Source organism: Homarus americanus, unplaced genomic scaffold (assembly GCF_018991925.1).
Source record: "Homarus americanus isolate GMGI-L3 unplaced genomic scaffold, GMGI_Hamer_2.0 scaffold367, whole genome shotgun sequence".
NCBI classification, from domain to species: Eukaryota; Metazoa; Arthropoda; class Malacostraca; order Decapoda; family Nephropidae; genus Homarus; species Homarus americanus.
In genome coordinates, this window is record NW_024743709.1 from 18,704,755 (window position 1) to 18,718,312 (window position 13,558).

Here is a 13,558-nt window from a genome sequence, read left to right on the forward strand (position 1 = left end):
AATAAGGTGAGAGAAGCTTGGGAGGGAGGGGTGGGGGGAGAGGTCCGGCCAGGTCAGGTCCTTGATCAGGCGGTATTCAATGTCAACAAGTCTGCGTCTCCGCTTGAACTTGACTTATCAGGTTATCTTTTATTTTTTTTAGGGAAGTTCTCAAGTTTCCTCCTGAAGATTTCCACTTGTCTGTATGTATTGTTTCTTATCTTTGTTGACAAAATATTAATGGACGTTAGTTTTAATACTCATACAGATGTGAAGATTAGCCCCAGCTTATTTCATCTGATGATTAAATACCCAATCGCTACCTGGGGAGGTTAAGTTAGGCTAGCGTTGAGGTGGTTAGCGTTAGGTTAGGTTAGCGTTAAGGTGGTTAATATTAAGGTGATATAAGCCAAGGGGATAATCTTGAGGTAATCCACTTATACAACTCTCTACCTTTCCCCACCGATCATCTCCTTCGGTAATACTAAATTGGTACCGTAATTGGAAACATGAATGAAAGTGACACTGGAGACCGAGTGCCTACGCCGCCGACACCTGGCACTCATAATACCACACAATGTCAGTTTATAAAGCTTCGATTACGATTCTGAATTATATATACTTATTTGTGGATGACCTTTGGCATGGGAGTAACAAAAAATTAATTTAATAGACTGCGATAAACTGCCAGGAGAGGTCGTGGGAATGCCTGGGGTGTCAGTGGGGTGGGGTGAGTGGCATGGCAGCAAAGGTGAAAGCGGACCCCACCCCCCTCCCCTCCTTCCTTCCCTTCCCTAGGCTGCAGGGCATCGTGGACGACCTTGCTGTTATGCTGCACCACACTCCCCGCTATATGCATGGGTGCTAACGGGGGCGTGGCGCAGTAGCCCCCACCCCATCCTACACCACTTGTGACGTCAACACCACACTTCACCAGCACACCTGCGACGACGGTATCACACTTCACCAAACACATCTGTGACACCAACACCACACTTCACCAGCACACCTGTGACGACGGTATCACACTTCACCAAACACATCTGTGACGCCAACACCACTTCACCAGCACACCTGTGACGACGGTATCACACTTCACCAAACACATCTGTGACGCCAACACCACACTTCACCAGCACACCTGTGACGACGGTATCACACTTCACCAAACACATCTGTGACGCCAACACCACACTTCACCAGCACACCTGTGACGACGGTATCACACTTCACCAAACACATCTGTGACGCCAACACCACACTTCACCAGCACACCTGTGACGACGGTATCACACTTCACCAAACACATCTGTGACGCCAACACCACACCAACTAAACTGCATTTGAGTGAGGTACCTCAACACGCACCAACTCACCAATCCACCAATGACCGATACATGTTACGTCACCAACTGTCACCTCGCCAACCTAACAACACACCACTAACTCATTCACCAAACTCACCAACACCACAGCTGAATAACACCTCACCATGTTAATATTGTCACTAAACCATCAGGCCTACATGGCCACATACTATGTTACCCTCCATCATCTTGGTGACTCACTACATTAACAAGATCCCACGTCCATCCATAACATGTCACCATCCTGACCATACCACTATCCGCCCCGTCACCAGTGGAACATCCATATCATAACCCAATACTACGTCAACAAACACCATCTCACCAACCCATCAGGAGCAACTACCACATGTCACCAACCATCATCTAACCAGCTTGTCGTGTCTCCAGCTCACCAGTCTAAGCCTCACCAATCCCCAACAGTTACGTATTCACCATGATACTAGCAGCCGATTAGTTCACCATCCAAGCAGTCAAGAATTAATCCGTCATCGACATCAACTAAGTGACCACTACCTCAGCCAATCACAAACCTGCCCCACCAATCGTTAACTCGAACCAACTATTACCCAACCATTCTCTAACCGGCACCAACTATTATCCACCAATCACGAACCTGAACCAACACCTAACCAATCACGAACACCGAATCCATCACCTCCAACCAATCACGAACGCCGAATCTATCACGTCAAGAACCATCTCAACCAGTCGTTAACGCAACACAGAAAACTGCTAATAAAAATATGAAGTAAATAAATGGTTGACGAAGAAATAAAAAGGCATCAAAAGACAACATATAGGAGAGAGAGAGAGGAGAGAAGGGGAGAGTCCGCCAGGTCTTATGAAACACACACAAGGAAAAAAACATAAGAGGGAGAGAAAGAGGTGAATGGTGGTGGGTCTCGAATCGTGGTGTTGGCCAGCTGTTGTGTATGGCCATACTGCCACTCCTACCACAACCCATACCTACCTCTTTTCGGCACTTTTAAACTCCACCCCTACCACCACCCACACTTGCAACTAAAACACAACCTACACCTGTATAGTCTCTTCTCTACACCTTAAACACAGTCCACACCTGTATAGTCTCCTCTCTACACCTTAAACACAACCCACACCTGTATAATCTCCTCTCTACACCTTAAACACAACCCACACCTGTAAAGTCTCCTCTCTACACCTTAAACACAACCCACACCTGTATAGTCTCTTCTCTACACCTTAAACACAACCCACACCTGTATAGTCTCCTCTCTACACCTTAAACACAACCCACACCTGAATAGTCTCCTCTCTACACCTTAAACACAACCCACACCTGTATAGTCTCTTCTCTACACCTTAAACACAACCCACACCTGTATAGTCTCTTCTCTACACCTTAAACACAACCCACACCTGTATAGTCTCTTCTCTACACCTGTACAATCCTCAAGTAATAAATTATGCTGTCAACAGATAACTTTAAGCCTATGAGCCGTGAGGAAGTAAGCACGAACTATGAGTGAGTGAGGGAATGAGTACGAGCCATGAGTGAGTGAGGGAGTGAGTACGAGCCATGAGTGAGTGAGGGAGTGAGTACCATGAGTGAGTGAGGGAGTGAGTACGAGCCATGAGTGAGTGAGGGAGTGAGTACGAGCCATGAGTGAGTGGGATACTGAAAAGATACAGATGAACAGGTATATAGACAGATAAGCAGACAGATATATACACTAGATAGACAGACACACAGACAAACATAGTTATTAAACCTTACCATAAAATCAGAAGAAGGGATTAATAAAGTTCAAATTATTGTATTATTTCTCGACTGGGGTGAGTTGTGAGCTGACCTAGCGTGACCTGACCTGACAAGGCGGGAAAAACTAACCACATTACAAGATTTATACAGGGTAATTTTTGCTGCTGGCATCCATTCAGTTTAAAACCTGTAAATTACGGGGAGCGCTGGAACACATTCACACTGTAATCCTCAAGGTTAGTGGGGAATATGCACCACAATATACAGTACACGTCGTCGGTCTGCAACCTGTAATATTGATTTAACAAGGAGAAGAAGGCTGACTACAAAATCACTGCAATAACATACATTACCATCTTGGTCCACGACTACCCAATTAGCCCTGATTAATAAGATAAATGTTTTAATTCTTCAGATCAAACGTGATAAGGTGGACAGGACTGGATGTGACCAACGCAGGGAAGACGTGGTCATACATCCAGCTGATCGTGAACTTTATACGAAGGAACAATCATCATTTACAACTGCAATACACACAGAGAGGAACAGTGATCATTTTATCAAGACAATTCACACCAAGGAAGTCTAAAAAAAAAGAGACTAAAGACTTCGACAAAACAAACCAAACTCTAACCGACAAAGAATATTAATGTAAAAAACCAAATCAAAAGAAGAATAACAAACAAGACTTGCTGTTTACATTTTGCTTCGGGTTTACATAGAACATAAAATCTTGGGTCAGGTCGTCAGGTTAGGTATATAACACAACGGTCAAGTCTATAACGTACTGGTAACCGCCGTTCAGTGCCTTAACAACGGTCCGGTATATAAACTGACCGTGGTGGAAGAGAGAAAGAATAAAAAAAAATGATCATCACATCTACAAATAAAATTCCAAAACGTTTGGTTGTGTAAATGAGAAAACTGTATTAATATTCATGAAGGAGGAAGAGGGACGTGGTGAATGAAACTCCCCGTACTAGGTATTCCTGCCACCATCACCTTGTAATCTACAGCTACTGCACCTACCTACCGTGCCACTTCACCGACCTACCTACCGTGCTACTACAACTACCTACCGTGCCACTTCACCGACCTACCTACCATGCTACTACAACTACCTACCATGCCACTTCACCGACCTACCTACCATGCTACTACAACTACCTACCATGCCACTTCACCTGACTACCATACCCCTACACCTACTTAAGATGCCACTTCACCTGGCTACCATGCCACTTCACAGACCCACTTTTTTTTACGGGAATTAGCCCACCCGGGCACAGGTCAAACGACCCACAACGGGGCCTATTGGCCCACACTGGGCAGTCCCATTTACACCCAACCCCTATCGCTCATATATCCGTCCAACCTATATTTGAAACATCCAGCGTATTCCAGTTAATGATGTTTGGTAACTTGTTCCACTCATCCGCTACTCTCTTTCCAAACCATTGTTTACCTATCTCGCGTCTAAATCTAAATTTGTCTCATTTAAAACCATTGCTACGAGTTCGCTCCTGGTTGGATGCTTGAGTACGTTTGTAATGTCCCCCTTGTTTAGCCCTGACTTCCATTTATACACCTCGATCATATCGCCCTTCACTCTACGTCTCTCGAGGAAGTGCAAATTAAGATGCTTTAACCCGTCTCTATACTCAAGGTTCCTAATGCCCGGGATTAGTCTTGTCATTCTCCACTGAATTCTTTCTAGGGATTCTATATCCATTCTGTAATACGGTGATCAGAACCGAACCGCGTAATCCAAGTGAAGTCTCACAGGCACAAGATATAGTTTTAGGATAACCTCCCTAGTCTTGTAACTAACACTCCTTTGTATGAACCCAAGTACTTTGTTAGCCTTGTTTCGAGCAAATACGCATTGTTGTCTTGGTTGAAGATTCCCACTTACCATTATACCTAAATCTTTCTCACAGTCGAATTTCTCTTTAACAATGTTGTTCATCTGATATCTGGTTTCTCTGTTTACATCTCTTTGACTAAGTACTTTACATTTGTCCACATTAAATTTCATCTGCCATTTTTCATACCATGCGATACATTTGTTTTGAACATCCTGTGGTTTTGCGGAGTCCTCTTCAGATTTAATTACACGCCCTATTTTAGTGTCATCAGCAAATTTACTTACTGCTGTCTACGCCTATATCGATGTTGTTTATGTATATAATAAATAATAATGGTCCAAGTACTGAGCCTTGTGGTACTCCACTGATGACGTTAATTGTACCTTCCCGTCTCCCCCCAACATTTTATTTTCTTATTCAATATGACTGCAGTGTTTCTCTCGTTACTCTCGCCAGAATTAGTACTTCTTCATTATTTTTTTCCCAATATAACTTACCTGTAACCTTCATCATGTCTTGTCGGCCTCCAGGTGCGTGGCCACGTTGCACACACATCTTACTGTGGCCTCCGGGTGCATGGCCACGTTGCACACACGTCTTACTGTGGCCTCCAGGTGTGTGGCCACGTTGCACACCTTTACAACAGCTACAGGTATAGAGTACAGCTACAGGTATTCAGTACAGTTACAGGTATACAATACAGGTTTACAGTACACGTACATGTATAAAGTACAGCTATAGGTATACAGTACAGCTACAGGTATACAGTACAGCTACAGGTAGACAGTGCAAGTACATGTATAAAGTAGTTATAGGTATACAGTACAACTACAGGTATACTGTAAAACTACTGGTATACAGTACAGGTATACAATACAGGTATACAGTACAGCTAAAGGTATACAATACAGTGTTACGGTCTTCTCCCCTTTTCCCTCAATATTTGTTTGTTACCCATTGCAATTATTTTCTACCGTGTCCCGTTTTCTTTAGATTAAATTCGAAGCTTAAAGTAAAGACTTGTAAAAATGTGTTGATTATTGTACAGTATATTAGTATGTATATTAGTATTTATGTTTCATTATGTAAACTTTACAGAACGTATCTTTATTTTTTTTGTACAGTTATAAACAGACCGTCGTAAGAAGCAGTTGTGCCAGGTAAAAAAAAAATTGAAGAGATTATATGTTGATGAAACAAGAAAAGTGTTGGAGCATTTTTTTTCTCTGGTTAGGCTTTGGGATAGTTAGGATGGGACAAGCTTGGTTGGTGATTATTTATCTATTGTTATCTGGGCAATCGTGGGTAATTTTGGTGTTAACTAAGGTGCAGTATGTTTATTATGGCTGAAAGAGTGATGTAATAGTGAGAGAGCATTACATTTGGTGGATAATTCTTTTAAGTGAATTAAGTAGTGGCCTTTTTGTATGTACGCGGATGGAGAGCACATGTTTACTTTGATTGTTAAATATATTTTATTTTTTATTGTTTTTAGAGCTGTGATTTGCTTAAACCAGTTTTGAAGGAACAGTGATATTAAAATAAACACCTGTCAGCTGTCAGGATCCAGAAAGGTAAGGTAAGGTAAGTAAAGGGTCTCTGTCCAACACCAATCTCTCTGTTAACAGAAGCTGTTATTTTAGAGTCTCCTCTGATCTAATGGGCCTATGGGTTGACTGTACATCATCGAGTGAGGCTTAGAAGAGGGTGTGAGGTGTAACAACAGGTATACAGTACAGCTACAGGTATACAACACAGGTATGGTATACAGTACAGCTGCAGGTATACAACACAGGTATGGTATACAGTACAGCTACAGGTATACAACACAGGTATGGTATACAGTACAGCTGCAGGTTGCACAGTACAGGTACAGTAACTCCCAGGTGGTGACTGTATCATCAAGGTTTAGCGATGAATTATGGAGACTGGGCGTTTTTTATATCATGTTTAACTTTTGTTGAGATTGATGTGATATTTTTTTATTATGGAACAGATTGACGTGTATTGAGGTCTCTCTCTCTCTCTCTCTCTCTCTCTCTCTCTCTCTCTCTCTCTCTCTCTCTCTCTTTTTTTCTCTCCTTGTCGTCTTCTTTCTCCTCCTCCTCCTCCTAGTCTTCCTCTTCCTCCTCCTATTCCATCTCCCCTCCTCCCTACAATCCCCCCCTCATCTTTCTTCTTCTCATCCATCTCCACCCCTTCTTTCTTCTTCCCCTCCTCCTCCTTCGCCCGCATATAATTACCATCCATTCCGGCGTCTTCAGTCATAACTCACAGGTAAACCTTCAAAATACGGCAGGTGAGGGTCGACACGGCTGATAATGCAAGGTGTGACGGAGGGTGTCTGTGTTCTCTAAACGCTCAACCCCGACGCTACGATACATCCTGCACCACGCCAACTGTTCAGCCAGGTTAGGAATTTTTTATTTTTACTCACCAAGGTAGGTATATAAATTGTTCACCAGGGTAGGTATATAAATTGTTCAAGGTAGGTAAATACTGTTCAAGGTAGGTATATAAATTGTTCACCAAGGTAAATATATAAACTGGTTACCAAATTGAGTATATACTGTTAATTAAGGTAAGTATATAAACTGTTCAAATGTGTTCATAAATGGTGCGATATAAACTGTCAAAAGGGTGCTATATAAACTATTCAACACATATACACTGCTCACCAAAGTGGGACTAACTTGACCATCACAATATATATATATATATATATCACAGTTCTCTCCCTTGTGCTGAGGTAAGTGTCCACGGAGGGTTCGAGGCAACGAGGAATCAAGAGGATTGTATCATCGTTTAGGGTAGTTAAACTTATGGTCGTTGGCACCATGGTAGTTAAACTTATGGTCGGTGGCATCTTGGTTACTAAAATTCTGGCCGGTGGCGCTCTGATCACTACCATTCTATCGTGGGGTCCAGATTATTCTTAACAAAACTCAAGCTTAGAGAACGTTTATAATCACGGCTACATCGACACCGGCCTCGTCTTCACCTTGGCGTCGTAAGTTAACTATGCCAACTACGGTATACTGTATGTATTTACTTATTATTTAAATCAACACTTAAGGCATAAACATTTAAACTACGAACCTATGAGGAGCCTGACCGTGGATACCCATAAATAAAAAGTGGTGTGGGAGGGTTAAGCTAAGTTTGGAGGGTTGATCAGGTTAGGTTATCTTATTGAGTCAGGTTAGGTTAGGTTATATTAGGTTGGGGTTATGTACAGTTGGGACAGATTACGTTAGGTCAGGTTACGTTAAGTTAGGCTAAGTAAAGTTAGAGGCAGATTAGGTTTGGTTATGTTGAGGTTAGGTAACGTAAGGTTAGATTAATTATGTAACGTAAGGTTAGATTAATTATGTAACGTAAGGTTAGATTAATTATGTAACGTAAGGTTAGATTAATTATGTAACGTAAGGTTAGATTAATTATGTAACGTAAGGTTGGATTAATTATGTAAGGGAAGATTAGTTAAGAAGCCCCGTGTGTGGGGAAGGAGGAGGTAGAGAACCGACCCGCTGGCCACGTTAGTGCTAGCCACCTGGGTAGGCTCCCTACAGTGTGGGCTGACTGACACAATACATAATCCCCCGTTATCACAACCCATCTCCGTCACCTCGACACACTGTTGCATACTATAAAGCCCTAACATAAACTTCGACGTTGATTTAGTCTTTTACGACTATTCGCCTTTTTCAGGGCTCATAATCTATAAACCTATCTTTGTCCACATTAGGGTGACCTTAAATATATCCTCTCTCTCTCCCCTCTCTCTCTCTCTCTCTCTCTATCTCTTCTGCAAACTTAACCAAGCTAACTACTTAAACTGCATCTAACCTAGTTTGGTCTAAGCCTAACCTAAACCGCAGCTAACCCAAGCCTATCCAAACCTAACCAAACCCAGCCTAACCAAACAGAGATGGAAAAAAATTGGACAGATTGATGAAATTATAACTGAGACAAGAAGTTAAAGAGATAATGAAGTTGGTTGAGAGAAACAGATAGAGATGGAAAAATAAGGAGAAATATATCGAGGGACACAGACGCAAGATATACACGTAGATACACAGAATGATACATACAGGTAGACAAGACAAAACACCACAACCGAGTGCAATCTCAACCCACAAACAATAGTACAACAAAACCACAAACTCTGTGCGTGTTCACTCCAGGAGACCAACATGTGTGTGTGTGTGTGTGTGTGTGTGTGTGTGCGTGGGCGAGTTTGTAGTTAGATTAGTTATAATCTAAACATTGGAGGTCGGAGGACCATATTGAAAATATAAGAGTTCTTCCCGGTCACCCAATAGTTTCTCTGTTAATGATATAATCCAGTGGTTCCCGAACTGGGGGGCGACATTTTTTGCTCAAAAAGAATATAATGAAGAAACTCTTTCAGGAGTAACTCTCTCCCCGTTTGAATCTTCCACATCGTGCAAACCAAAGTATAGCAGTCACTCTCCTCGTTTCTGTTTTCTCTCTTTTAGTGTCTTGTACATGATTTTTGTTATTTTTCTATATCCCGTGGAACAAGTGTATTGAAGTGCATTATGATATCCCCATTATGTGGTATATGCCATCTTATGATTTTTTTATTTTTCTTTGGGTTTCTGTAGAAAATGTTTATAAATGAATAATTAAAGTCTTTTAGACTGGTATTATTTATGTTTTGTTTTCATCATATGTTCACTATGCAAGGACTTATATGATCCTCAACAATACTAAAATATAATTATATTAAAAAATAAAATCTATAGATTTTCATACAAAAATATAAAGGGGGAGTGAGGACATCGCAAAAAGCAAAGGGGCGTCATAAAAGTTTGGGAACCACTGATATAATCTAAGAAAATTTAATGGGTATGACCACTACCCTGGATCATCATCCAAATACAACATTCCAGAAGAGACTTTATCAGACTACCATTTACTGAACAGCAATTACCAGGGAAGGTTGGGTGAGTTAGTGGTAACGTGTTGTGTTGTGTTCCATTACATTACCCATGGAAGTTATTTAAGAAGCAGAACTCGATACAAACATTAAATGATATAATCCAGGGGTGAGGAGAGATGGGTGGAGTGAGAGAGGAAAGGCCGGGGGTTGAGGGGAGAGGAGAGGCCTGGGGTGAGGACGGGAGGATAGGAAGGGATGAGGCCGGAGGTGGGGAAGAGAGGGTTGAGGGAGAGGCAGGAGAGTCTTGGGCTGGACTCCGGGCAACTTACTGGGCCGTGAGATTTGCGTGGCTGATGTCGCTTCATCACAGCCTGCCCACTTCCCTCATCTAGTTCACGCCCACTCAGCCGACGGAAACACCCACGACCATTCTTTTTCACGCCCACATCGGCTATGGAACCACCCGTCTTGTCCACGCCCATGCCTGTGGGACCACCCACCACGAGTACTTGTTCCGTCCTAGGGGTACCTTGTTGGTTGCTGCTACAAACACGATACCACCCACACTACCTAGGACCACCACCCACAACGCCCTGCCCATGCCACCACCCACACTGCTGTCTACGCCACCACCCACACTTCCCTGCCCACGCCACCACCCACACTGCCTGCCCACGCCACCACCCACACTGTCCTGCCCAAGCCACCCACACACTGCCCTGCCCAAGCCACCACCCACTGTCCTGCCCACACCACCCACACTGCCCTGCCCACGCCACCACCCCCACTGTCCTGCCCAAGCCACCATCACACTGCCTGCCCAAGCCACCACCCATGCCTGCCCAAGCCACCACCCACACTGCCCTGCAAGCCACCACCCACACCCCTGCTCCAGACCACCCACACTCCCTGCCCAAGCCACCACCCACACTGCCCTGCCCACGCCACCACCACACTGCCTATGCCAGCACCACACTGCCTGCCCAAGCCACCACCCACTGCCTCCCAAGCCACCACCCACACTGCCCTGCCCACCACCACACTGCCCTGCCCAAGCCACCACCCACACTGCCCTGCCCACGCCACCACCCACTGCCCTGCAAGCCACCACCACACTGCCTGCCCGCCACCACCCACACTGCCCTGCCCAAGCCACCACCCACACTGCCCTGCAAGCCACCACCCACACTGCCCTGCCCAAGCCACCACCCACACTGCCCTGCCCAGCCACCCACACTGTCCCTGCCCCACCACCACCACACTGCCCTGCCCAGCCACCACCACTGCCTGCCCAAGCCACCACCCCTGCCCAAGCCACCACCCCTGCCCTGCCCAAGCCACCCACACTGCCCTGCCCACCACCTACCTTCTCTGCCCATGCCATCACACTATCCTCGCCCACGCCACCACCTACGCTACTCTGCCCATGCCATCACACTATCCTCACGCCACCACCTACTTCTCTGCCCATGCCATCACTATCCTGCCCACGCCACCACCTACGCTACACTGCCCATGCCATCACTATCCTGCCCACGCCACCACTAGGCTACTCTGCTCATACCATCACACTATTCTGCCCACGCCACCTGCTATCATGCTATCACACTATTCTGCCCACCACCACTTCTCTGCCATGCCATCACCACGCCACCACCTACGCTACTCTGCCCATGCCATCACACTATCCTGCCCACGCCACCACCTACGCTACTCTGCCTGTATGCCATCACACTATCCTGCCCACGCCACCACCTACCGCTACTCCTGCATGCTATCACACGCCACCTACGCTTCTCTGCCCATGCCATCACACTATCCTGCCCACGCCACCTACTGTCTCTGCTCATGCTATCACACTATTCTGCCCACGCCACCACCTACCTTCTCTGCCCATGCCATCACTATCCTGAACCACCACCTACGCTACTCTGCCCATGCCATCACTATCCTGCCCACGCCACCAACTACGCTACTCTGCTCATGCTATCACGCTATCCTGCCCACGCCACCACCTACGTTACTCTGCCCATGCCATCACACTATCCAGCCCACGCCACCACATTACCCTGTCCACGCCAGCTAACTCTCTCCTCCATCAACAACCCTCGCTGCCCACCTCCATCTGCCATCTGCGACCATTAGCGACTGGGGCCACTGTCGACACTGTCTAGAAGTACTAACAGGACCAACTGAACCTTCATAACATATGGTACCACTTGTCAGAGGCACAGACAACACCTGCTACAGTGAGGTACCACACGTTAGAGGTACAGACAACACCCGCTAGAGTGAGGTACCACATGTCAGAGTACAGACAACACCTGCTAGAGTGAGGTACCACATGTCAGAGGTACAGACAACACCTGCTAGAGTGAGGTACCACACGTTAGAGGTACAGACAACACCTGCTAGAGTGAGGTACAACGTTAGAGGTACAGTACAGACAACACCGTGAGCTAGACTGAGACTGCCCACGCTGGTCTGGTTCATCCCCCCATACAAGACAAATGACCCATCAACCCCAGACATAGTGTTTAGTGGTCACAACATCGCCATCTAAAGCACCAGCTGTCAGCCACCTCTTCACGTGTCACCTGCCTGTACACACCTACCAACAGGTCCCGTCCAACCCGGGGGATTGATGGATCCAACGTCTCTATTCCTGCGAAAATTTGGTGTGTGAACAGCAGGGGTTAGGTTGCTTACAATCAGTACTGTGGAAATTTAAAGGATTGTGACTACCGCTCGTAGGTAGTAGGCAGCGACCAAACAGGGAGGTACTACTGCCTGGGAAGATATTGGAAGCATAATGTGCTGTCTATGGTAGACCCTGCTGCCATATGGCATTACAAAAATTGTGACCAAGTCCCAGGTTGCTGATCTGACTTTCTGCCTCATTTACACACAATTACAGGGTCTCAATTGTTTCTCTTACTATGACAACACAACATACATATATTGTTTCTCACTTCTGATCTGTTTTCATTTTGTATTTCTTTATGGTTCTTTATTATTATTATTGTTTTTACATTCGGTGATGTGGTTCAGTGACCTGTGCCCGGGTGGGCTAATCCCAGAGAAAAGAAATCGCTCTATAAAAAAAAAATATAAATAAGAGACTCCTCTCAATATATACAAATCCTGCGAGCGTGAAATGGAATCCGAGTCTCTGTTCTTATTTTTGGCCTGAAGTAAGAAGATTTTAACTGAGCAAATTTACACTGAAGAAAAACACTCATAAACACGTTAAAACCAAATAAAAAATGTAATGAATGTTTACAGATAATGAAGAAATAATACGGACTCTACAAGGTAACTTACGCCATAATGATGAATCAAATACTGTAGTTGACTAAAAGTATATGTAAAACTAGATTTTTTACATTATCATTTTAATACTGAAGCAAAACTCTTCGACTATCTTGATCTGATACACATAGTCAGGAGCACCACGTGAGGAGGAGATCATGCTCACGACTGGCTAACTTAACAGACACTTATGATACATAACTAAAGCCACGTGTATTATACCAGGGAACAAGTATCTCAAGTCATCCGTCAAAGTTATACAAAAAAAAAATACAAGGATAAGGGGAGTTAATAAATAAGGAAATAACGCATTAAGAAACAAATAATACTTAAAAACGGACTGATTGACTCATTGGGTAAAGTAAAGTAAAAGTTTATT

The 13,558-nt window shown here is 44.6% G+C and overlaps 1 protein-coding gene across 1 annotated transcript; it reads left to right on the forward strand.

Annotated features, from left to right (window-relative positions):
• The first annotated feature begins 11,293 nt into the window (after positions 1–11,293).
• Positions 11,294–11,953, forward strand: LOC121877304 (uncharacterized protein SPEM3-like). Its single transcript, XM_042382982.1, has one exon. It carries the CDS (start codon positions 11,294–11,296, stop codon positions 11,951–11,953), a length of 660 nt encoding a protein of 219 aa, XP_042238916.1.
• The last annotated feature ends 1,605 nt before the right edge of the window (positions 11,954–13,558 follow it).